At 44.8% G+C, this 27,896-nt stretch overlaps 1 protein-coding gene across 1 annotated transcript; it reads left to right on the top strand.

Moving 5' to 3' along the window:
- Window positions 1-648: 648 nt before the first annotated feature.
- On the top strand, window positions 649-27,440 carry USF3 (upstream transcription factor family member 3). The gene is made up of 7 exons (XM_044284150.1): window positions 649-766; window positions 7,102-7,207; window positions 16,022-16,090; window positions 16,813-16,841; window positions 18,810-18,892; window positions 19,101-19,197; window positions 19,284-27,440. Exons 3-7 carry the CDS (start codon window positions 16,044-16,046, stop codon window positions 25,484-25,486), a joined length of 6,459 nt encoding a protein of 2,152 aa, XP_044140085.1. The 5' UTR covers window positions 649-766; window positions 7,102-7,207; window positions 16,022-16,043; the 3' UTR covers window positions 25,487-27,440.
- Window positions 27,441-27,896: the final 456 nt, after the last annotated feature.

Here is a 27,896-nt window from a genome sequence, read left to right as displayed (position 1 = left end):
TAGGGCACGTTCCATATTTTTGCAGAACGCACATACGCACAAATAGCATCGAACAGGTTATCATCTTCTGTATCCCTGGTGGTCTTTGGTAGTGATGGGGTTAATGTATCCTTGGGGGCTCCGTGCTGTGAAGGGGTTAATTTCGGTGTGCCAGGTGCTTTATAAGGTATTAGTGCCTGCATCTTTGGTGATCTAGGGCAGAGAAAGGGTTAATGCAGGGATCGGCAACCTTCAGCATTCCGGCTACTATGAAACTACAACTCCCACCATGATCTCACAGAAGCGATACTATAACTTCCAGTATTGTTGTCAGTGCAGGATAGGAGTTGTAGTTTTATGGCCACAGGTTGTTTACCCTCTCCAGTCTCCTCAATGTGCATTGCTACCAGTCAGATTTACTGGCCCTTTAAGTGTAACCACGCCCCCATTGATGCAATTGGCGGCCACGGATGTCAATCACTTATCCTCACGCCTAACACTTCCTCGATATTACAAGCAAAGAGCCGTCCATTTTTGCGTCGCCCTGAAATCTCCGCCTCCAGACTTCATACTCTACAGTTATTGGCTAAAAGCAATGTCTATCAAAATAATCGCGTGTCTATTGGCTGTTAGCTGCAGCCGCAGGGCGATGATTGGCTGCGGGGTTCAGGAGGCTCAGTATCTCGGTGTTGGGTTCGGGTTTGGTTGGCTGGCGGGGTTGCTTCAGGGGTGTGCAGGCCCCACCGGGGACCGGCCCGGGGGGTGAGGACGAGCAACGGAAACTGAGGTATGAAAACCTGTCCTCCGGGGGCGCAGAGTGGGAGACGGGCGCCAACGGGGTGATTGTGCATAGGGGTGAGAGGTGAAGAGGAGGAGGGGGGATGTGTGGTCATGTGACAGTGCGACCCCCCCCAAATCTTCCTGAGCGCAGAGGAGATGACAGGGGGGTCATTACTATACAGGTATGAGGAGATATAACAGGGGGGGTTATTATACAGGTATATAGTATGAGGGGATATGACGGGGTTATTATTATACAGGTATAAGGTATGAGGGGATATGACGGGGGGTTATTATTATTATTATTATTTTACAGGTATATGGTATAAGGAGATATGAAAGGGGGGGTTATTATTATTATTATTTTACAGGTATATGGTATAAGGAGATATGATCGGAGGTTGTTATAAAAATAATTTATTATTATTATTATGCAGGTATATAGTATGAGGGGATATGACAGGGGGTTATTATTATACAGGTATATGGTATGAGGAGATATGAAAGGGGGGTTATTATTATACAGGTATATAGTATGAGGAGATATGATGGGGGTTATTATTATTATACAGGTATATGGTATGAGGAGATATGACGGTTTTTTTTCTTATTATTATTATTATTATACAGGTATTAGGTATGAGGAGATATGACAGAGGGGTTATTATAATTATACAGGTATATAGTATGAGGATATATGTCAGGGGGTTATTATTATACAGGTATATGGTATGAGGAGATATGACAGGGGGTTATTATTATTATACAGGTATATGGTATGAGGAGATATGACAGGGGTTTATTATTATTATACAGGTATATGGTATGAGGAGATATGACGTTTTTTTTTCTTATTATTATTATTATACAGGTATTAGGTATGAGGAGATATGACAGAGGGGTTATTATAATTATACAGGTATATAGTATGAGGATATATGACAGGGGGTTATTATTATACAGGTATATGGTATGAGGAGATATGACGGGGGGGTTATTATAATTATACAGGTATGAGGGGATATGACAGGGGGGTTATTATTATTATTATTATACAGGTATATGGTATGAGAAGATATGAAAGGGGGGGTTATTATTATACAGGTATAAGGTATGAGGAGATATGACAGGGTTTTTTTCTTATTATCATTATTATATAGGTATTAGGTATGAGGAGATATGACAGAGGGGTTATTATAATTATACAGGTATATAGTATGAGGATATATGACAGGGGGTTATTATTATACAGGTATATGGTATGAAGAGATATGACAGGGGGTTATTATTATTATACAGGTATATGGTATGAGGAGATATGACAGGGGGTTATTATTATACAGGTATATGGTATGAAGAGATATGACAGGGGGTTATTATTATACAGGTATATGGTATGAGGAGATATGACAGGGGGTTATTATTATTATACATGTATATGGTATGAGGAGATATGACAGGGGGTTATTATTATTATACAGGTATATGGTATGAGGAGATATGACGGGGTTATTATTATTATTATTATACAGGTATATGGTATGAGGAGATATGACGAGTGTTATTATTATTATACAGGTATATGGTATGAGGAGATATGACAGGGTTTTTTTATTATTATTATTATACAGTTATTAGGTATGAGGAGATATGACAGAGGGGTTATTATAATTATACAGGTATATAGTATGAGGAGATATGACAGGAGGTTATTACTATACAGGTATATGGTATGAGGAGATATGAAAGGGGGGGTTATTATTATACAGGTATATGGTATGAGGAGATATGACAGGAGGTTATTACTATACAGGTATATGGTATGAGGAGATATGAAAGGGGGGGTTATTATTATACAGGTATATGGTATGAGGAGATATGACAGGGGGTTATTATTATAGAGGTATTAGGTATGAGGAGATATGACAGAGGTCTATTATTATACAGGTATATGGTATGAGGAGATATGACAGGTTTATTATTATACAGGTATATGGTATGAGGAGATATGACAGGGGGGTTATTATTATACAGGTATGAGGAGATATGACGGGGGTTATTATTATTATACAGGTATATGGTATGAGGAGATATGATAGGTTATTATTATACAGGTACGAGGAGATATGACAGAGGTTTATAATTATACAGGTATATTGTATGAGGAGATATGACAGAAGGTTATTATTATCCAGGTATATGGTATCAGGAGATATGACAGGGGGTTATTATTATTATACAGGTATATGGTATGAGGAGATATGACAGGGGGTTATTATTATTATCCAGGTATATGGTATGAGGAGATATGACAGGGGGTTATTATTATTATACAGGTATATGGTATGAGGAGATATGACAGGAGGTTATTATGGTTGTTATTATTATTATTATTATACAGGTATATGGCATGATTATTATTATACAGGTATATGGTATAAGGAGATATGATCGGAGGTTGTTATAATTAATTTATTATTATTATTATGCAGGTATATGGTATGAGGAGATATGACAGGGGGGTTATTACTATTATTATACAGGTATATGGTATGAGGGGATATGACGGGGTTATTATTATAATACACATAAATGGTATGAGATATGACAGGGGGGTTATTATTATTATTATACAGGTTATGGTATGAGGAGATATGATAGGAGGTTGTTATTATTATTATTATACAGGTATATGATATGAGGAGATATGACAGGGGGGTTATTATTATACAGGTATATGGTATGAGGAGATATGACGGGGGTTATTATTATTATACAGGTATATGGTATGAGGGGATATGGCAGGGGGTTATTATTATTATACAGGTATATGGTATGAGGAGATATGACAGGGGGGTTATTATTATTATACAGGTATAAGGTATGAGGAGATATGATGGGGGTTATTATTATTATTATTATTATTATACAGGTATATGGTATGAGGGGATATGACAGGGGGCTATTATACAGGTATATTATACAGGTATAAGGAGATATGACAGGGGGGATGTTGTTATTATTATTATTATTATTATTATTATACAGGTATATGGTATGAGGAGATATGACAGGGGGGTTATTGTTATTATACAGGTATATGGTATGAGGAGATATGACAGGAGGTTATTATTATTACATAGGTATATGGTATAAGGAAATATGACGGGGTTATTATCCAGTTATATGGTTTGAGGAGATATGACAAAGGGTTGTTTTTAATATTATACAGGTATATGGTATGAGGAGATATGACAGGAGGGTATTATACAAGTTTATGGTATGCTATCCAACATCTGTGTGACCGCTACCACCGCATATCCAGCCTTTGTATGACCGCTGCCACAGGAGGATATCCATCATCTGTATAACCGCTACCACATGATATCCAGCCTCTGTGTGACTTCCACCACAGGAGAATATCCAGCATCTGTATGACCACCACCACAGGAGGATATGCAGCATCTGTATGACCACTATCACAGGAGGATATCCAGCATCTGTATGACCCCCACCATAGGAGGATATCCAGCATCTCAGCATCTGTATGACCGCTACCACAGGTAGACATCCAGCTTCTTTAGGAACCCTTACTACAGGAGGATATCCAGCATCTGTATGACCGCTTTCACAGGGGGATATTCAGCATCTGTATGACTGCTGCCACAGGAGGATATCCAGCATCTGTATGACTGCTGCCACAGGAGGATGTCCAGCATCTGTATGACTGCTGCCACAGGAGGATGTCCAGCATCTGTATGACTGCTGCCACAGGAGGATGTCCAGCATCTGTATGACTGCTGCCACAGGAGGATGTCCAGCATCTGTATGACTGCTGCCACAGGAGGATGTCCAGCATCTGTATGACTGCTGCCACAGGAGGATGTCCAGCATCTGTATGACTGCTACCACAGGAGGATATCCAGCATCTGTATGACTGCTACCACAGGAGGATATCCAGCATCTGTATGACTGCTACCACAGGAGGATATCCAGCATCTGTATGATTGCTACCACAGGAGGATATACAGGATTTGTATGATTGCCACCACGGGAGGATATGCGCATCTGTATGACTGCTACCACAGGAGGATATACAGGATTTGTATGATTGCCACCACGGGAGGATATGCGCATCTGTATGATCGCTGCAACAGGAGGATATTATCAACTGTATGACTGCCACCACGGGAGGATATCCAGCATGTGTATGACCGCCACCACAGGAGGATATCCAGCATGTGTATGACCGCCACCACAGGAGGATATCCAGCATGTGTATGACCGCCACCACAGGAGGATATCCAGCATGTGTATGACCGCCACCACAGGAGGATATCCAGCATGTGTATGACCGCCACCACAGGAGGATATCCAGCATGTGTATGACTGCCACCACAGGAGGATATCCAGCATGTGTATGACCGCCACCACAGGAGGATATCCAGCATCTGTATGACCGCTACCACAGGAGGATATCCAGCATCTGTATGACCGCCACCACAGGAGGATATCCAGCATCTGTATGACCGCCACCACAGGAGGATATCCAGCATCTGTTGACCGCCACCACAGGAGGATATCCAGCATGTGTATGACCGCCACCACAGGAGGATATCCAGCATGTGTATGACCGCCACCACAGGAGGATATCCAGTATCTGTATGACCGCCACCACAGGAGGATATCCAGCATGTGTATGACCGCCACCACAGGAGGATATCCAGTATCTGTATGACCGCCACCACAGGAGGATATCCAGCATGTGCATAACCGCCACCACAGGAGGATATCCAGCATGTGCATGACTGCCACCACAGGAGGATATCCAGCATGTGCATGACCGCCACCACAGGAGGATATCCAGCATGTGTATGACCGCCACCACAGGAGGATATCCAGCATGTGTATGACCGCCACCACAGGAGGATATCCAGCATGTGTATGACCGCCACCACAGGAGGATATCCAGCATGTGTATGACCGCCACCACAGGAGGATATCCAGCATCTGTATGACCGCCACCACAGGAGGATATCCAGCATCTGTATGACCGCCACCACAGGAGGATATCCAGCATCTGTATGACCGCCACCACAGGAGGATATCCAGCATCTGTATGACCGCCACCACAGGAGGATATCCAGCATCTGTATGACCGCCACCACAGGAGGATATCCAGCATCTGTATGACCGCCACCACAGGAGGATATCCAGCATCTGTATGACCGCCACCACAGGAGGATATCCAGCATCTGTATGACCGCCACCACAGGAGGATATCCAGCATCTGTATGACCGCCACCACAGGAGGATATCCAGCATCTGTATGACCGCCACCACAGGAGGATATCCAGCATCTGTATGACCGCCACCACAGGAGGATATCCAGCATCTGTATGACCGCCACCACAGGAGGATATCCAGCATGTGTATGACCGCCACCACAGGAGGATATCCAGCATGTGTATGACCGCCACCACAGGAGGATATCCAGCATGTGTATGACCGCCACCACAGGAGGATATCCAGCATGTGTATGACCGCCACCACAGGAGGATATCCAGCATCTGTATGACCGCCACCACAGGAGGATATCCAGCATGTGTATGACCGCCACCACAGGAGGATATCCAGCATGTGTATGACCGCCACCACAGGAGGATATCCAGCATGTGTATGACCGCCACCACAGGAGGATATCCAGCATGTGTATGACCGCCACCACAGGAGGATATCCAGCATCTGTATGACCGCCACCACAGGAGGATATCCAGCATCTGTATGACCGCCACCACAGGAGGATATCCAGCATGTGCATGACTGCCACCACAGGAGGATATCCAGCATGTGCATGACTGCCACCACAGGAGGATATCCAGCATCTGTATGACCGCCACCACAGGAGGATATCCAGCATCTGTATGACTGCCACTATGGCAGAGGGGCAGCCTGTATGGCAGTAAGGGGAGATGCCCCCAGTATTTATGTGTCCTCCACATATACCCTGAAATAGAACCCAAAATAAAGGTGCCCCCACCTTGTGTGATCAGTGACCGAGCACCACGTGCACCAGGTTACACTGTGTCCTCTCTGCTCAGTCGTTCCGTTTTCTGGGTTGGTGTCTATACAGTTGCTCTAACACATGTAATACAGATTGATATGTGATATAATATCATGGCACTTCACATTCTGTAGAGTACGTAATACATTTATTATACGTCGACATAAGACTTCCCTACAGATACTGGGTTATAGCGGATATCGCCACTTTTGTGTTTCTGTCCCGCTGAGTACTTGGCTTCTCCTTTGGTTGCTGACCTGTCGGTTCTTTCCTCTTAGATCCCCGTGGATGAGCGATGAGAAGACTTGTCTGCTATGAGGACCAGGCGGTAACGGCGATGAGGTTGGTGAAGCCGGAGTGAGATCGCCGTATATGACTCTGGAGGTGAGGAATAATCCAGGACAATATCCGTGTGCACAGGGATCCCTCAGGATACAACATATAATGGTCTTTTCTTTTCTTTTTTATCTTTTTCCCTTTATAAATGTTTTTTTGGAAAATCTCAAATTACATTAAGTAGAGAAAACATTGCTTTCCTCCATACACAGCAAATTAACTACAACCAGGCCACTGGGTGAGCTGGACGTTCCTTCCTATGTTCCGTACGTCCAGTGTCTCCAGCATGCATTGGAAGAACCTGAAATACCTGGGGCTAATGTGTCCGGGGCCAGGACCTGTTCTATGTGATTAACACACAAAGATGTGCCAGTCGACCATTTACAAGCTCGCCTCCATTGTTCTATTGTAAATGTAGTTTGAAGTTCTTGTTCCTATTTTAATAGGAACAAGAACTTCAAACTACTTTTACAATAGAACAATGGAGGCGAGCTTGTAAATGGTCGACTGGCACATCTTTGTGTGTTAATCACATAGAACAGTTTTTGGTTTTCTTCTAGCTGGTTCAAAAAAACAATAGAATTGAGAAAGGCCCTGGTAAAACTTTTCTGTCGTGCAAAAGGCTGTTTGTTTTTGATGTTTTATAGAATTGGTGGTCAAAAAATGCCTAATCTGTAAATATTGATGGAAAAAAAAAACTGGTGGAGGCCAAATGAGGCTCGTAATTGTTCTAACGTCAAAAGGACCTCTCCAGCATAAAGCAAATGCAGCGTTTTGTTGCCTCCGCTTTCCCACCCTTTCAAGGAAAGACCTGTTATATGCGGCTCTAAAGATCTAACAGAAAGATACTTAAGGGGGAGCATCATTCTTTTTAACAAAGAATTATGGAAGGAGTGGAGTGCCGAAGCTAGTGGACAGGATGACTGTATAGGGTTAAAATACGCTGTGTCTTAATAGAGGCTCCCTCAGTTAGGGCATTTTCAATCTGAACCCATTCATGCGTGGAGGATGACTTAGGATACACGCACACGACAGTTAAAAAAAATTGCTGTGTGACGGCCGTCTAAGTAACGGACGTCACACGGCAAATTCTTAGCATCAGTGAAAGTCTATGGGGCTATTCACATGGCCGATCTTTTAACGGCCAGTGAATACAGTCCGTCCAAAATAGGACACGGCCGATTGACAGGAGTGCACCCGTCTAATGCCCCTTTAAAAACGGGTACACAGGCCATTTAGGGGTTTAAAAAAAAAACTCACCTCATCCACTTGCTCACGGAGCGGCAGTCTCTTCTCTCTTGATTGAGCAGGACCTGCCATCTGCGTGGTGACGTAACCACGTGGGAGCGCGCAGTGACGTCATCGCGCATCTGTGCTAGAGGTCTATTTGCTTTGATTTTCCCATATGAGCCGCTGACGCGGCTGGGTATGACATAGTTATGGGGGATCTGTGGATGGCGCACTGTTATGGGGGATCTGTGGATAGCGCACTGTTGTGGGGGATCTGTGGATGACGCACTGTTGTGGGGGATCTGTGGATGACGCACTGTTGTGGGGGATCTGTGGATGACGCACTGTTGTGGGGGATCTGTGGATGACGCACTGTTGTGGGGGATCTGTGGATGACGCACTGTTGTGGGGGATCTGTGGATGACGCACTGTTGTGGGGGATCTGTGGATGACGCACTGTTGTGGGGGATCTGTGGATGACGCACTGTTGTGGGGGATCTGTGGATGACGCACTGTTGTGGGGGATCTGTGGATGACGCACTGTTGTGGGGGATCTGTGGATGACGCACTGTTGTGGGGGATCTGTGGATGACGCACTGTTGTGGGGGATCTGTGGATGACGCACTTTTGTGGGGGATCTGTGGATGACGCACTGTTGTGGGGGATCTGTGGATGACGCACTGTTGTGGGGGATCTGTGGATGGCGCACTGTTATGGGGGATCTGTGGATGGCGCACTGTTATGTGGGGGATCTGTGGATGGCACACTGTTATGGGGGATCTGTGGATGGCGCACTGTTATGTGGGGGATCTGTGGAGGACGCACTGTTATGTGGGGGATCTGTGGAGGACGCACTGTTATGTGGGGGATCTGTGGAGGACGCACTGTTATGTGGGGGATCTGTGGAGGACGCACTGTTATGTGGGGGATCTGTGGAGGACGCACTGTTATGTGGGGGATCTGTGGAGGACGCACTGTTATGTGGGGGATCTGTGGAGGACGCACTGTTATGTGGGGGATCTGTGGAGGACGCACTGTTATGTGGGGGATCTGTGGAGGACGCACTGTTATGTGGGGGATCTGTGGAGGACGCTGTTATGTGGGGGATCTGTGGAGGACGCTGTTATGTGGGGGATCTGTGGAGGACGCTGTTATGTGGGGGATCTGTGGAGGACGCTGTTATGTGGGGGATCTGTGGAGGACGCTGTTATGTGGGGGATCTGTGGAGGACGCTGTTATGTGGGGGATCTGTGGAGGACGCACTGTTATGTGGGGGATCTGTGGAGGACGCTGTTATGTGGGGGATCTGTGGAGGACGCTGTTATGTGGGGGATCTGTGGAGGACGCTGTTATGTGGGGGATCTGTGGAGGACGCTGTTATGTGGGGGATCTGTGGAGGACGCTGTTATGTGGGGGATCTGTGGAGGACGCTGTTATGTGGGGAATCTGAGGAGGACACTTATGGGGGATCTGTGAATGGCACTGTTATAGGGGATGTGTGCTATGACACATAGGGCCACGAGGGGGGCCAGCATAAGACACACATATAGCATCTTATGCTGGTCCCCCTTATGTCCCTATGTGTCACCTGATGTGTCCTAAACTGCGCACATAACTGGCTTTGTGTGTACAGTATTTTACTAGTGTGTGAAACAATCTCTCTGCTATTGATAACAGGTCCAGCCTCTGTACTCACTGTCACGATGAATGCACTGCAGCGAGCGGGCCGGCCGGCACGTTTAGTAACGCTCCTCCCACTTCAGGAAGCAGGAGCGTTACTAAGTGACGTCAGTCACGCGCCGGCCGGCCCGCTGGCTGCAGTGCATTCATCGTGACAGTGAGTACAGAGGCCGGCCATGTTATCAATAGCAGAGAGATTGTTTCACACACTAGTAAAATACTTTACACACAAAGCCAGTTATGTGCGCGGGGCCCCTTCATATACAATCGCGGCATTTTCGGGTCGGCCATATCGCATTTGGCGATTATCGCGATTTGATTATTTTTTCGATATATCGTGCAGCCCTGGGGGCATTATATAAACCATGGGGGACATTATAAAGCTGGGGGCCCTAAAAAGAATTAAAAATAACACACACTATGGGGGACATTATTTAAGATGGGGCCCTAAATTGGGGGCATTATTAACCCCCTCAGCTCCCCTAGCTTAAACACCCTTAATGACCAGACCACTTTTTACACTTCTGCACTACACTCCTTTCACCGTTTATCGCTCGGTCATGCAACTTACCACCCAAATGAATTTTACCTCCTTTTCTTCTCACTAATAGAGCTTTCATTTGGTGGTATTTTATTGCTGCTGACATTTTTTTACTTTTTTTGATATTAATCAAAATTGACCGAAATTTTTCCAAAAACTGACATTTTTCACTTTCTGTTGTAAAGTTTTTCAAATAAAACTACATTTCTATATACATTTTTCTCTAAATTTATTGTTCTACAGGTGTTTGATTAAAAATAAAAATGCAATAAGTGTATATTTATTGGTTTGGGTAAAAGTTATAGCGTTTACAAAACTATGGTACAAAAAAAATTAATTTATGCACTTTGACTTTCTGAGCACCTGTCATGTTTCCTGAGGTTCTACAATGCCCAGACAGTAGAAACACCCCACAAATGACCCAATTTCAGAAAGTAGACACCCTAAGGTATTCGCTGATGGGCATAGTGAGTTCATGGAAGTTTTTATTTTTTGTCACAAGTTAGCGGAAAATTATTTATTTATTTATTTATTTTCTTACAAAGTCTCATATTCCACTAACTTGTGACAAAAAATAAAATCTTCTATGAACTCGCCATTCCCCTCACGGAATTCCTTGGGGTGTCTTCTTTCCGAAATGGGGTCATTTGTGGGGTGTTTCTACTGTCTAAGCATTGTAGAACCTCAGGAAATTAATTTTTTTTGTAAACGCTATAACTTTTACCCAAACCAATAAATATACACTTATTGCATTTTTTTTTAATCAAAGACATGTATAGAACAATAAATTTCGAGAAAAATGTAGTTTTATTTGAAAAACTTTACAACAGAAAGTGAAAAATGTCAATTCTTTGCAAAAATTTCGGTCAATTTTGATTAATATCAAAAAAAGTTAAAAAATGTCAGCAGCAATGAAATACCACCAAATGAAAGCTCTATTAGTGAGAAGAAAAGGAGGTAAAATTCATTTGGGGCCCTAAAGTGTGAGAAGTAGTTTGGAATCCAAATGCGTAAAAATGCCCTGTGAAATCCTAAAAGTACTCATTGGAATTTGGGCCCCTTTGTGCACCTAGGCTGCAAAAAAGTGTCACATGTGGTATCGCCGTACTCAAGAGAAGTAGGGCAATCTGTTTGGGGTGTATTTTTACATATACCCATGCTGGGTGAGAGAAATATCTCTCTAAAAGACAACTTTTCCCATTTTATTTTTTTATACAAAGTTGTCATTTTACAGAGATATTTCTCTCACCCAGCATGGGTATATGTAAAATGACACCCCAAAACACATTGCCCAACTTCTCCTGAGTACGGCGATACCACATGTGTGACACTTTTTTGCAGCCTAGGTGCGCAAAGGGGCCCAAATTCCAATGAGTACCTTTTAGGATTTCACAGGGCATTTTTACGCATTTGGATTCCGTGAGGGGTACGGTGAGTTCATGCAAAATTTTATTTTTTGTCACAAGTTAGTGGAATATGAGACTTTGTAAGAAAATAAATAAAACAATTTCCGCTAACTTGTGCCAAAAAAAAAAATCTTCTATGAACTCACCATGCCCCTCAAAAGTGATCTTTATAGCGCTGCAGCGATTTTACTGTGTTTTTGCAGTGATCAGAAAAAAAAAAAAAATCTGTCACTGCGGTGGGGCGGACTGAACGCAAGTGTGCGCACAAGATCAGGCCTGATTGGGCGAACACTGCGTTTTTTGTAGAGCCTATAGAACATGTCCTATTCTTGTCCGCAATTGCGGACAAGAAAATAGATTTTCTATATAGTTCTGGCAATGTGCAGATCCGCAAAACACATACGGACGTCTGAATGGAGCCTGACAGGGGGGTGATCAGGGAGTCTATATGGGGTGATCAGGGGTTAATAAGGGGTTAATAAGTGACAGGGGGGGTGTAGTGTGGTGATTCTTACAGAGCTGCCTGTGTCCTCTGGTGGTCGATCCAAGCAAAAGGGACCACCAGAGGACCAGGTAGCAGGTATATCAGACGCTGTTATCCAAATGGCGTCTAATATACCTTTTTGGGGTTAAAAAAAATCGCATCTACAGCCTGCCAGCGAATAATCGCTGCTGGCAGGCTGTAGATCAACTTTTTAGCTGCGCGTCGCTGTGAACGTTCACGCTAAATCTCGCCTCTCGCGAGATGACGCATCGATGCGTCAAGGAGGAATAACCCGGCCGCCCGCAGGACGCATCCCTGCGTTAGGCGGTCAGGAGGAGGTTAAAGCTAGGGGCGGTTAAATAGATTATATACAACGTGGGGCACATTTATTTAGCTGGGGGCATTTATTTTAGCTGGGGGCCTTGCATCCTGTGGGTGTTCTCAGAAGGGAGGGTCTAGAAATAACTGCCAATCAAATTCATCCATTTTTTTTTATGTCCAATTTTAAGGAACATGAAAAACGGATGCAAAACGGACACACGGCCAGAAAATAGATGCACACACTGATGCAAAATGGCCATGAAAAACTGACAGTGTGTCCGTTTTTAACGTGCGGTTTTGTTTTCACTGTCGTGTGCATGAGGCCTTAAACCATTCTCTCACAGCGTCCAGAGCAGCTGCTTTATATAGTACTTACTAATATTCGGAACACCCGTCCCGCCCTCCAGAAGGGAGCGGTAGAGTGCTCCTTGTGACTCTCCGGGGCGCCTGCCTCTCCAGATAAACTGTAACAATAGATTTTAGACCCGTGTATAGATTAGGGAATACAACGTAGCACATAGAGTATCTTTGGTACAAACAACACTTCCAGTTGCATAATCCTGTGCACTTCTTTCATACCCAGGGGTCGGGGGCAGCCCTGACAGAGTGCACTGGGGCTTCATGGAGGCTGTTCTCAATAAGTTTGGTTTTAAAGGAGTGTTTTTGAGATCCTTCCTGGCCTTATATTCGAACCCCACGGCTAGAATACATGTCTCAGGGGTTTTGTCGTATCGGCAACGGCACAAGGCAGGGCTGCCCCCCATCCCCGGGGATTTTTACCCTAATGATGGAACCTTTGGCAGAGGTCATCAGATTAAATCCAAATATTTCAGGAGTTTCAGTAGGGAAGATTAGCCATATTATCGGTTTATATTCTTACTGGTATAAAACCACAAACTTCCTTTCCCGCGTTGTTAGACGTTTTAATGAAATTGTAAGTATCTTATTATAAACGTAATCTTACCAAGTCTTTGGTGCTTCCAATAATGATGGATCCCTCTTTGATTCAATACCTCTCTACAAAATATCCCTTTGGGGGGTCCCCAGATGGGATACCCTATTTGGGAATTAAATTGTCTTTTCCGATCACAACAGTGGTTTCCCGTAATATTAAACAACAACTAATCACTGTCCTTAAACCAGAAATCAATACAGTGGTCTTTTCTGATCCATTGTAAGTTGAAACCAGACTCGGGTCCAACCAATCAAGGTCTCTTCTCTGGTAAGATAGCTGGATTAGTTACTAGTTAGCAGCTATTCCTGACTGTTATATGTAAGGACTTGTTTTATCGGTCTTAGTTATCTGCTTATTTTTCTTAAATCTTCATTTTCTCTTATCTTGGATGATATTCTGGGACTTTAGAACCGGTTACTCAACTTACAATGGTTTCAGCATACAATGGTCATCCTGGAACCAATTAATATTGTATCTTGAGGGACCACTGTATGTATGTATGTCTGTATATATCCTGTATTATACTCCTGAGCTGCACTCACTATTCTGCTGGTGCAGTCACTGTGTACATACATTACTTATCCTGTACTGACCCTGAGTTACATCCTGTATTATACTCCTGAGCTGCACTCACTATTCTGCTGGTGCAGTCACTGTGTACATACATTACTTATCCTGTACTGATCCTGAGTTACATCCTGTATTATACCCCAGAGCTGCACTCACTATTCTGCTGGTGCAGTCACCGTGTACATACATTACTTATCCTGTACTGATCCTGAGTTACATCCTGTATTATACTCCAGAGCTGCGCTCACTATTCTGCTGGTGGAGTCACTGTGTACATACATTACTTATCCTGTAATGATCCTGAGTTACATGCTGTATTATACTCCAGAGCTGCACTCACTATTCTGCTGGTGCAGTCACTGTGTACATACATTACTTATCCTGTACTGATCCTGAGTTACATCCTGTATTATACTCCAGAGCTGCACTCACTATTCTGCTGGTGCAGTCACTGTGTACATACATTACTTATCCTGTACTGATCCTGAGTTACATCCTGTATTATACTCCAGAGCTGCGCTCACTATTCTGCTGGTGGAGTCACTGTGTATATACATTACTTATCCTGTACTGATTCTGAGTTACATCCTGTATTATACTCTAGAGCTGCACTCACTATTCTGCTGGTGCAGTCACTGTGTACATACATTACTTATCCTGTACTGATCCTGAGTTACATCCTGTATTATACTCCAGAGCTGCACTCACTATTCTGCTGGTGCAGTCACTGTGTACATACATTACTTATCCTGTACTGATCCTGAGTTACATCCTGTATTATACTCCAGAGCTGCACTCACTATTCTGCTGGTGCAGTCACTGTGTACATACATTACTTATCCTGTACTGATCCTGAGTTACATCCTGTAATATACTCCAGAGCTGCACTCACTATTCTGCTGGTGCAGTCACTGTGTACATACATTACTTATCCTGTACTGATCCTGAGTTACATCCTGTATTATACTCCAGAGCTGCACTCACTATTCTGCTGGTGCAGTCACTGTGTACATTACATTACTTATCCTGTACTGATCCTGAGTTACATCCTGTATTATACTCCAGAGCTGCACTCACTATTCTGCTGGTGCAGTCACTGTGTACATACATTACTTATCCAGTACTGATCCTGAGTTACATCCTGTATTATACTCCAGAGCTGCACTCACTATTCTGCTGGTGCAGTCACTGTGTACATACATTACTTATCCTGTACTGATCCTGAGTTACATCCTGTATTATACTCCAGAGCTGCACTCGCTATTCTGCTGGTGCAGTCACTGTGTACATACATTACTTATCCTGTACTGATCCTGAGTTACATCCTGCATTATACTCCAGAGCTGCACTCACTATTCTGCTGGTGCAGTCACTGTGTACATACATTACTTATCCTGCACTGATCCTGAGTTATATCCTGTATTATACTCCAGAGCTGCACTCACTATTCTGCTGGTGCAGTCACTGTGTACATACATTACTTATCCTGCACTGATCCTGTTTGTTTACCTTTGGTATCTTTACACTGTAGAGTTGGTCCAGCCGCCGGTATTATGAATGCTGCAGTTGGAGGACATTTACTATATTAACTTTCCATATGAAGTCTCCTGTGTTTTATGTGTTATCATTACCGTCACCTATTACTCATATCCGCCATCTTCCTCTCCTCCCTCAGTGACCAGTCCTCGGGTGTAAGCATGCCGGAGATGACCCAGAATGCAAGTCCTAACAAAACCAAGCACAGGTAAGGGCGCCCCACAGTGGACAGGACAGATAGTGCAGGGAAAATGGTGGCTTAAGTGGTGTCCAGTGCCCTCAGTAATATCACAGTTTTCCATTACAGAGGTAACCTTTGGGATGCAAGCTGTTGCAGCACTACAACTCCCAGCATGCGCAGGCAGCCGCAGGTTGTCAGAAAGTTGCAGTTTTGCAACAGATTGCGATCAATAGGGATGAGCGAATCAACTTCGGATGCTTCATCTGAAATCGATTTGCATAAAACTTTGTTGTAATACTGTATGGAGCAGGAGCTCCGTACAGTATTAGAATGTATTGGCTGAGATGAGCTGAAGTTATTACTTTGCAAAGTCTCGTGAGAATTAATTATTACTGTAAAAAGCCTCGATACTGAACTCTGGTTCGGGTCCTAGTGGTACCTTGGAACCAAACCCGAGTTCTGTATCAAGGTGTTTTACAGTAATAATTAATTCACAAAGTTATTACACGAAGTCTCGCGAGACTTCACGAAGTAATAACTTCAGCTCATCTGAGCCAATACATTCTAATAGTGTACGGAGCTCCCGCCCCATACAGTATTACAATGAAGTCGATTCGCTCATCCCCAGTGATCGACGTTTTGGAGATCATTGTGCAGCGCGTAGTTCTTTGATTTATCCTGTTTATTGTCATATTATGTGATCAGTCGCCCTTATAATAAATATATTTTTTTATTATTTTTAACCCTAGGAAGAAAAACCGCGAGAGTCACAATGAGGGTAAGAGAGAGAGACGTCCCATCGTGCACTTAAAACCTAAAACTCTGCAGCCGCAGAGAAAGATTCTCTCTATATATTGTTTGCTTACGGAGATTTTTCCGCTTTTTTAGCGGCAGCCATTTATGCAGATGTGAGAGGAGGAAGGGCAGCCATATTGATTTTAAGGTTTAATGTGAACTCGCTCTTTTTTTAAATTATCTTGCAGTTTTTAGCACTAGAATGATTTCCTTTCTTTACCTTTTTATAGGGATCTGAGCATAGACTATTCTGGCACAGAGCTCCAAATCCCCTGCATCATCATAGCTATAGAGCAACCTCATGTACCCGTCCACGTGACATCCAGGCAAACCGTATTAAACCGTGTCTGGATCTAGCGCCGTGAAGATTATTGTTTGCATCCTTGGTGGTCTAGAGCGTTGAAGGTGTTGATATCCATTTCTGTGGTGTTCTAGGGTAGTGAAGGCGTTAATGTCGGTATAACTGCTGCCCTTGGATTGATATGTCAATATCCCTGGTGGTTTAGGGCGGTAAATGTGTTATTGGTATCCCTAGTGGTCCGGGGCAGTGAAAGAGTTAATGTAAGGACCCCTGGTAGTCTAGGGCAGTAAAAGGGTTGATGTCAGTAGGTCTCATGCTTTGAAAGAATTTATGTCGGGATCCCTGGTGGTCTTGGTCAGTGAAGAAGTTAATTCTAAGGCCTCTTGGCAGTCTAGGGCAGTGAAGGAGTTAATGTAAGGACAACTTACATTGGTGGTTTAGGGCTGTGTAGGGAATAATGTCAGTATCCCTAGTGGTCTGGGGCAGTGAAAGAGTTAATGTAAGGTCCCCCTGGTAGTCTAGGGCAGTAAAAGGGTTGATGTCAGTAGGTCTCATGCTTTGAAAGAATTTATGTCGGGATCCCTGGTGGTCTTGGTCAGTGAAGAAGTTAATTCTAAGGCCTCTTGGCAGTCTAGGGCAGTGAAGGAGTTAATGTAAGGACAACTTACATTGGTGGTTTAGGGCTGTGTAGGGAATAATGTCAGTATCCCTAGTGGTCTGGGGCAGTGAAAGAGTTAATGTAAGGTCCCCCTGGTAGTCTAGGGCAGTAAAAGGGTTGATGTCAGTAGGTCTCATGCTTTGAAAGAATTTATGTCGGGATCCCTGGTGGTCTTGGTCAGTGAAGAAGTTAATTCTAAGGCCTCTTGGCAGTCTAGGGCAGTGAAGGAGTTAATGTAAGGACAACTTACTTGGTGGTTTAGTGCTGTGTAGGGAATAATGTCGGTATTCCTAGTGGTCTGGGGCAGTGAAAGAGTTAATGTAAGGTCCCCCTGGTAGTCTAGGGCAGTAAAAGGGTTGATGTCGGTATTTCTGGTGGTCTAGGCCAGGAAATGATTTACTAGTATCCCTGGTGGTCTCATGCTTTGAAGGAATTAATGTAGGGATCCCTGGGGGTCTTGGTCAGTGAAGAAGTTAATTTAAGGCCCCTTGGCAGTCTAGGGCAGTGAAGGAGTTAATGTAAGGACAACTTACTTGGTGGTTTAGGGCGGTGTAGGGAATAATGTCAGTATCCCTGGTGGTCTAGGGCAGTGAAGAGGGTTAATGTAAGGAGCTCTGGTGGAGGGGTTAATGCTACATACCTGAGGTGCAGTGGTTACTCATCTTGCGTGGTTTCTGCATTGCCTTGGCTGTTCCCGTTTCTTCCTTGCACTGATAGAGATGGTTCAGTTTATGATCGGGCATAGCTAATCCAGTGCGCTCTGCCTGATCATTGAGAGGCGTGTCCAGGGAGTCTGCCCCGCAGCTTAGAGGACGTAGTGCCAGAAGCCAACCCTAGGGGGAGCTCGGGAGCTCACTGTATTCTGGGTTATATACTCCCTCGTATTTCCTCACCCCAATTCCTGGACACTATGCCTGAGATTCGCCGCTGCGCTACTCGGAGCCGGGATATTTTCTCCTAGAGGTGACCGTTTGTTTTTTACTTTCTTTTAGTGGAGAGACATAGGAAGAAGAAAATAAACTCGGGGATTAATCGGATCGGGGACCTCATCCCGTGCTCTCCAGCACTGAAGCAGGTAATGTGGCTTCCAGCCAGGTCTGAAGGGCGATAATGGTAGGATCATAGGGGGGGAAATGGTGATGGGTCCTCTTAAAGGGAAAGTCCAATCTCCTTACTGACAACACCGCACACAGATCATACATGAAGAGCAGGCCATTCATCTCAAGTCTTGCAGATCGCTTTCTTAGGATTTTTCCATCAATGATTTTTTGTATCTTCTTCAGAGCAAAAACATGATTCTGGATCAGGCTTTCAAATACATCACGGAGCTGAAGCGGCAGAACGACGAGCTGCTACTCAACGGAGGGGATAAGGAGCAAGGTGAGATAGACAGCGGCTCGTAATGGGGAGGGTTAATGTAGAAGTTATTATTGGACGACTCATCAATTCTTGCTTTGTTTTTACAGCCAGCGAGATCAAAAAACTCCGAAGAGAGTTGGCAGAGTTCCAGAAAGAAAATGCTCGTTACATAGAATTATTGAAGAGCCATGACATCTGCTTATATGATGACCCGACGCTGAATTGGAAAGGAAACTCAAGAAATTCAAAGGCTCCGTTGATCGCTCCGACTGATCAAACCCCAAAACTTCCCCTCTGCCTAAACGGGAACCAGCAGCTGGGCTCTTCTAACCAGGGCACCACCGTGCACGGCATCACCTTCAACGTAAGTCAGAACCTCCAGAAGCAAACGGCCAACGTCGTTCCAGTGCAAAGAACATGCAACCTGGTGACGCCCATCACCATTGCTGGTGTGTACCCTTTGGACAAAACGTGGCAGCAGAATTCAACATCATCCACCACCGCTGGTCAAGCTGAATCATCGAGTTTTCCTGTGACCATAGCGCAGAGCACAGCAATCCTGTCCATGTGCAAGGATGCTGTAATCTCCTCGACCAGTTCTTCAGTTACATTTCCTGTGGCGGCTATTACAGCGGGTCCGGTGATGTGTTCTTCGCAGCCGGTGGCACAAGAAGGTATAGGTGGGCAGAGTGTGGACACTGTGCCCCAAAGCAATCTTCTATCACAAGTATCGCAAGCCAATGTGCCTGGAGTAAATTTGCAGGTGTCTTCAGATGCTCATGAGAAGACGTCTGGAACTTCTGGTTGTGTTCAACCTGGAAAGGATGTTGGGAAGGAAAGTTTGCCCGTCGTTGATATTGGATCCAACACGGGGGTCGTCATCCATTCGAAAGAAATAAATTCATCTTGTTCTAGTGTGTCGGCGTTGCCCGCTCCTTCTCTGGACACCGTTACCTGGTCGCTGTCGTCTGTATTACCGGATTTGAAAAGTGTTGGCATGTGTCGAATCCCATCAGATGGAAATACTCAAACAACGTGGACAACCTTGCAGCTAACTGGAAACACAGTTCAGCCATTGAGTCAGTCATCCTCTGCCGTTATTCCTATACCACTCACCGAACAGCCAGTGGCCTCCAAAGATACCTTGAATAACCGGCCAGCCGTGGCTTGCGTCAACCTGAACAATGTGGCATCCTCAGAAGTCAAACCTGCGGAACAAGTAATGGTGAAAATGCCCTCTTGTCAGCCTGTACAGGTCCAGTCACTCATAAGCCAACCGCAGCCACAAAGCACAACCGGGATCCTTCCGCTACATCCACCTGTGCAAGTAATTCAGGTGGCGCAGCCATTCGGCACTGCAATAAATACATCACCAGCCAGCCAGAACATTATATTACTTCAACCACCAGCACCTACACCTTGTCCGCCAGCTCCTAAACCACCCGTGGGGCAGCAGATTGTTATAATCCAAGCTACCCCTAACCAGAACACTCTCCCTATTATGACAGCTCAGCCTTCCCCTTCTATGGTGATGCCCATCAATGCATCCAATCCTGTCGTTTGCCCTTCAAACCCTGTACAAAGCACAGTATTACCACAGACATTTGGTGGAAAACACCTTGTACATATATTGCCCAGACCTAGCCCTATCCAACCGTCTAGCACCACACAGCAAGTGCCTGTGTCCACAGCTGCACCCAACCAACAGCCGCCAACAATTTCTCTCAATGGACAGTTATTTGCACTTCAGCCCATGAACCCTTCGGCTGGATCCTCCAACCAAACTCCTATGCAAATTATCCAGCCGACTACTAGTGAAGATCCTAATACAAATGTAGCTCTCAACACCTTTGGTGCTTTGGCCAACCTCAGTCAGAACATCTCTCACATGGCTGGTCAGAATTGCCTGCAGTTTACACTTAACCCTCCTGCACCAGCTACTTTAAGCTCCAGCACCGTACCAGTAAACTGTGTTTCAGTATCTGGAACCAACATAACGCCCCCTGTTGCTGTAACATCATCTTCTGCTCCACCTGTTGTGTCTGTAACAACCAAGAGTTTATCGGTAAAACCTGTAAATGCCACGCCAGCCAATGCAAAACCAAAAAAGACCATCAAGAAACCCACGGGAAAGAAAGGAGCTTCTGCAAAAAAGGATCCTGCTTCCACAGCTAAACCAGATCCATCAAAAACCAATATCGAACCTCAAAATGAGAGGGAAAAAGTCACCATCTTGGCAACACCCTCAACTACGGAAGAGAAAGCGGATGCGGCAAAAAGTCAGTCCTCAGAAAATGGGCTTAATGGGAAAACTGATGAAAGCAGAAATTCTGCCTCATTACATGCAAACCTGGAAGGTAATGCAGTGTCTGAACCAAGACATGACAACCCATTACCAACCCACTTCTCCAACCCTGCAGACACTGATGTAGGTCAAGGCTCTTCTGTAACCCAGAGTCAGCACAGACAGTCTTCAGAACCAGAATGTCTTAAGGGAACTGTAGAACCCAGCAAGGAGACTCTTCAAGAGGTGGTAGAGGTTCCTCAAGAATTAACCACTGGTGGAAGTTCTGAATCTGCCACAACTTTCAGACCTTGCCAAGGAGAACATGACTCTCCGACATTAACTGCTGCCGATTTGTTGGAAGCACAGATATTGAGCGATGACCCAGGTGGCAAATCCTTTGCTTTAAAAGGAGACTCGAAAGGTCTTGACTATCCTGGAACATTATTTAGAAAAGTGAAGGAAAAAGAACCTACATCTACTGGTGAAACCAGGCCGGAACCAGTCATTCCGAACCCCGCTGTTGTTCATGTTGCCCCAAGTCAGACCAGTACCTCGGAACAAGACGTCAGCAACTCATCTGCTTCCAGTCGACAGACAGACTCACCGTTGTCCAATAGTGCTGCTAGTAGTCGTAATTTTTCAGTGGCCTCAATGTTGCCAGATACCAACAGGGATGAAGTGGTCAGTGGGGCATCACTAGGGCCACCATTTAATGTGTGTGGCTTTTCCGAGCAGAACGACATAGTGGCAGTTGCTGCAAGAGCTATTTTTGACCAAGAAAATCTTTCGAAAAGAATATCAAGGGTGCAGGCAGAAGTTGTACATTCGGTTCCCAGGATTTCCGAAGCAGAAACCATGACTCCAGACTGTCGACTCCCTTTCAAGCCCCCTTTGGCCAAAGAAAACATTACTCAACTTCCACCTTCATCCAATTCCTTCAGTGCTCCACATACTAACTCCCACCCTTGTGTCGATCATTTGGTAGAAAAAAGTCATTGTTCAATTGTGAATTCCGCCAGTCTGTCCTTACAGATTTCGACATCTCAATCTCAAAGTGTGACAAGCTTGAGCATCAATAATTTAATACACCCAGGGGGCATTAACCATTCTATGAACTGTGCAAGTGTGTTACAGTCCTCTGAACACATGTCTGCGCCTCCGTCCACTAATCCTCCCGTGTCATCCAGCACTTACGAAAGCCAGACCGAAGTGACGACTGTTCTGTCTGACTACTCTCATGAACAGCTGCATTCGATGACTTCGGCTGTTATGCAGGTATCACAGGCGACAGTTCCCCTCCTAAAACAAGCCCCCGAAGGCAGGAAAGAGGCAAACAAACGTTCGGCTCATGAGGACGAGTTACTCTCTGCAGCCAAGAGGCAAAAACATTGTCAAGCTCCTATAAGACTTGAACGATTGCAGCCTTCAGAAAACGTTGCAGAGCAGAATGAAGTGTTGGTTAGCCACGTTGCATCCAACTCTTCTTCATCATCTGTATCAGTAGCCAGTAATGTCCAAAGCCACAGCGAGGGGCTATCCAATCTTTTCACATCAAATAATAACTTTGCGAACCCAACTCTAAGACAAACCGATATGCGGTGCAGTTCGCAACCTTCTATATCCGAACAGGGTCAGATGGGGAACCAACACCTTCAGCCTTTGCAATCGCACCAACAGCAGATACCGCTTCATAGTAACAACCCCTACTTAAAGCAGCAGCAACAAGCAGGACATTTGCGTGACCATCATCATTTGTATCAGCAGCAGCAGCAGCAACATGTTCCACACGTGGACCGCTCCATCCGCTCTCAGTCTCATAACATTCAGCATCAGCGAATGATGCAGCAGGATGTTCAGATGCAGAAGAAACAGAATCCTGTCCAAGGTGCTCAGGCAGCACGGCTGTCTCTACAACAGAAACACCTCAACGAGCAAAATCAGCATAAGAGAGGTCAACCTCATCATCAACAGATCCAACAGCAGCAGATCCCCTCTCATTTTGGTAGTGCTCAAGTGGAGAAGACGTGTGAGAACAATGCACCGTCCCGGGGTCTTCATGTAACCCACACACACAGCCATGTGAGTCAGGATGTACTTCATCAACATCAACAGGACATAAGCCGCTCACAAGGATCCATCGTGTCCTCAGAGCACTTATCAGGTCACAGCCAAGTCCAAAGACTTATGACCTCAAGAAGTTTGGAGCAGCAGATGGCTTCCCAAGCTAGCATTGTGTCTCGGCCTACAAATATTACGTGCGCTCCACACAGGCAGGAAAGGAACAGAGTTTCCAGTTACTCTGCTGAGGCGCTGATAGGCAAGAGCACTTCAAATACAGAACAGAGAATCGGGGTGTCCATCCAAGCATCAAGGGTATCGGAGCAGATAGAAATGCGGAAGTATCTGGATGTGTCCAGGAACAAAGTTATACCAACCCATAACCTTCAGGGCCACATGTCCATCGAGCATACTATCAATTCAGAGACTCAGAGGCTTCCTGACTGTCAGACCTTCAAACCCGGAGGCTTGAATCAGCAGCAACCAGCTTCCTTTGAAGTTCAGACCTCTAGAAACAATGAAGGTGGCACCAGTGCCAATATGAGAGGATTGCAGTCACAGACCTATAGAATCAGCCAGAATCCTAATTCAGCAATGGATCGACAAAAGCACCTTTCCTACCAGACTGCCCAAGAACTGCCCATCGCAAATACCCTTCCCATTCGAGAAAATGAGAATTCTTGTCACCAGAGCTTTATGCAGAGTTTGTTAGCGCCTCATATTGGCGAACAGGTTGGGGCAAGTCAGAGGTCAATATCTAGTCATCAAAGGATGCAGTACAACTCCTCCTCCAGCATGGAGTTCAGTTGCCCACCACCTCGCGAGTCTCTGCACCTCCGGAGAGGGAGTGAAGGACAGAACCGGGAAAGCTGTGATTTGGTGATGGGACAAGTGAACTCAAGGAACAATTCTTTAAATGTTCCTTTCTCCAGCTCTTCTTCCTCTGGTGACATCCAGGGCAGGAATACGAGTCCTCACAACTCCATGCAAAAGTCTAATTCTGTACGGCCACCTGATGGACAGGCTAAGAACCAACTGAATATCCAAGTTTCCATTAACATGCATGGTGTGGTCCATCCACCCATCCCTCATCAGTCTGTTTCCCATGGAAATGGAGATCAGAGGCAAACAGTGAGGCAAACGAATCCCCCGGTAGCACAGAGTTCTAGACATCCTCTACAAGAGGAACACAACTCCAAATCCCGCCAGGCTGAAAGAATCAGATCGGCAAACCAAAGACACAGCAATATGTTTGATTCTACTCTGCCTCATCTCCCTCTAGCGGGCCCCGGTAGCATGATTCTTGGTCGTCAACAGCCCGTTTCAGAAAAGAGGGCTGGTATTGTTCGGTTTATGCCTGATGGCCCTCAGGTGTCGGCTGACAATCCAGTTTCTGACCAACATACACTTACCCAGAACTTTGGTTTTCCATTCATCCCAGAAGGTTCAATGAACCCACCAATTAACGCAAATGCGTCTTTCATTCCTCCTGTTACACAGGCGACGGCCACACGGACATCTACCCTAATCCCTGTAGATCCACAGAACACATTGCCTTCTTTTTACCCTCCATATTCACCAGCTCATCCAAGTTTGTCTAATGACCTCACCCTGCCCTACTTCTCCAACCAGATGTTTCCTAATCCCAGCACAGAAAAACCCAACAGCAATAGATTTGGCTCCATATTGTCACCACCAAGGCCTGTTGGCTTCTCCCAAACCACATTCCCTCTGCTCCCTGAAATGCCCCCGATGCACATGGCTAACCCCTCACACCTGTCCAACTTCAACTTGACCTCCCTCTTTCCAGAAATCGCCACATCTCTCCCTGCAGACGGCTCAGCAGTGTCGCCCTTACTTTCCATATCGCACTCTTCTGCTTCTGACTCTTCCAAGCAGACATCAAATCGGCCGGCACACAACATAAGCCATATATTGGGTCATGACTCCAGTTCGGCAGTGTGACCTTACTTTTGGATGGGTTCCTGTACACCTCTCCCTTAGGCCTCATGCACACGATTGTACTGTGTTTTGCACTCCGCAAACTGCGGGTCCGCAAAACACAGATACCAGCCGTGTGCGTTCCGCATTTTGCAGAACGGAACGTCCTGCCCTTTGATAGAAATGCCTGTTTTTGTCCACAAAACAGACAAGAATAGGACGTTCTATATTTTTTTTTTTTTTGCGTGGCTGCGGAACGAAGCAACGGATGCAGACAGTACACGGTGTGCTGTCTGCATCTTTAGCGGCCCCATTGATGTGAGTGGGTCTGCATCCAAGCCGCGTAAAATGCGGTCAAAACAACGGTCGTGTGCATGAGGCCTTACATGACAGATAACGTGAATTGTTCCTGTTCCGTTTCTTGCTGTTTCATGTTTTTTTCTTTTTTTGTACGTTTATGTATCTGTTCATTGCCTTCCATCCACATATCGGTAATTCTGTTTCCCTTAAACTCAAAGCAACATTTTTCTCCAAATTCCAGACGTTCAACTAGTTTTACCCATAAGTGTTCCAGTTTTGTCCGACACCCTCTGCAGTTGGAGGAGCCCCCTACAGTAAGATGTTCCATCGTCCTCTCTCGGCTGACGGACAGTATTTTGATATCTCGTGTTCTTTCTGTGTTGCTGTTGCTTTTCTTTATTGTCAAAAATTAATTTTTGACTATTTTTCTAAAGTATCTATTTGTATTTAAAGAAGGGAAAAAATATATAATAGTTATAAAAATCTTTGGAAATTGCGAGAATATTTTTTTCTTGGCATAAATACTTTTTGAACTGCTGGGTCATAGTGAGAAAATTTGTAGTTTATTCCTTACTGCCCTCATCCTCCTTAAAGACGTCTGGCATAGGAGTGGGCAGACACGTTTGCTCTTGCTGAGAAGTCTCTGAAATTGTTTTATCCCCTCCCCCATATGAAACAGGTTTTCAGAGTGTTTTCCCCTAGAATGAAACCACATTATACATAAGTAGGGTTTATGGTTGGGCTCTTACCATTTTTAAGTTTGCAGTACCTACTTTCCACCTACTGGTGTCACTATAACATCCATTTCCAGCTGCTACTTGCAGCAATGTATGCATTAGTAATCAGATTTTAGGTGCAATGTATGCATTAGTAATCAGATTTTAGGTGCAATGGATCCATTAGTAATCAGATTTTAGGGGTCAACATTAATTCTACTTTTCATAAAACAATGAAATCTTCTGCCCAGCGCAGTGTATGGTCCATTAAAAACTGTATTAAAGGGGATTCCTACCTTAACTAGATAATTTGTTTTCAGTGCTCTTCTCTGGTCTAACCCACAAGACATAAAGACTCAGGTGAGAAGTAGCAAAATATATGGATCTGATGGAGGTTGTGGTCTAATTTCAGTTCAATTCTGTATATAGAATAGCATGGCAAGAGGAAACAGCCGCCACGCTGTTCGACGTGTGCCCAGGTGATGATCTCGGTGCCAGGCAGGTTGGGATTGGGCCATCAGACTGTGTAAACCCAATCGTACCTGTCAGGTCATGACGCAGTTAACGCCCAGCCATATGATGGGATATGGTAGATGATTTGCGCTCCATATTAACCCCGAAGCCTCTACAGCCCCCACATTTCATTGTATATATTATACTGTATATATGTAGATTCCACGGAGCTCGCCCCCGCGTCTCCACTGTACATGTTGTGTATAGTTCTTTATACTTTTGGAAATTCTAAGACGACGGCCCCCATTCGGGTTTCGGACCTTTTTTCTGTTATGTGGGGGAGGGGCGCTATATTTGATTTTCTATCGCTGCTTTTGTACTTACAGATCTCATGGTACGCTTTGATTTCCAATGAGTTCTATTTACTGTAAGACCGGTTGTAATAATTCTTTGTAAAGAGCTGAACATATTTTATTAGTAAAATAAAAGTTCTCCTGCCTATCGTGGTCTCTGCTGGTGTGACTGTGATCTGTGTGTATATAGCGGGAAGGCCGCAGCTCCCCGTGTCTGCGCTTACAGGATGGTTTCTGCACCGTAGCAGCTTGTGACTTATCTCTGTGACACGCAAACAAGTGACAACCGCCACCCTAACGGTGTCACTTATCAGTCAGTTAAAAGTCACGTAGCAACTAAAGCCAACCACAGATACAAAGATTTATACATTTACATCATACAAACGTTGCACCCATTCACATTAGCTTACAGGGAAGAGAGTAATTACCGTACTGATCCTGAGGTACAGCCTGTATTATACTCCAGAGCTGCACTCACTATTCTGCTGGTGGAGTCACTGTGTACATACATTACTTATCCTGTACTGATCCTGAGTTACATCCTGCATTATACTCCAGAGCTGCACTCACTATTCTGCTGGTGCAGTCACTGTGTACATACATTACTTATCC

Source organism: Bufo gargarizans, chromosome 3, assembly GCF_014858855.1.
Source record: "Bufo gargarizans isolate SCDJY-AF-19 chromosome 3, ASM1485885v1, whole genome shotgun sequence".
Classification (NCBI taxonomy): Eukaryota; Metazoa; Chordata; class Amphibia; order Anura; family Bufonidae; genus Bufo; species Bufo gargarizans.
Note: the sequence above shows the minus strand (reverse complement) of the source record. Positions and strands in the feature narration are given on the sequence as shown.

What these genes read in the sequence shown, in the direction of transcription:
- USF3 (XM_044284150.1), top strand. Translation starts at nt 16,044, where the DNA reads ATGCCGGAGATGACCCAGAATGCAAGTCCTAACAAAACCAAGCACAG. An exon ending in CCGCGAGAGTCACAATGAGG is followed by an intron (nt 16,842 to 18,809) that starts GTAAGAGAGAGA and finishes ACTTTCTTTTAG; the next exon opens with TGGAGAGACATAGGAAGAAG. An exon ending in CGGAGGGGATAAGGAGCAAG is followed by an intron (nt 19,198 to 19,283) that starts GTGAGATAGACA and finishes TTGTTTTTACAG; the next exon opens with CCAGCGAGATCAAAAAACTC.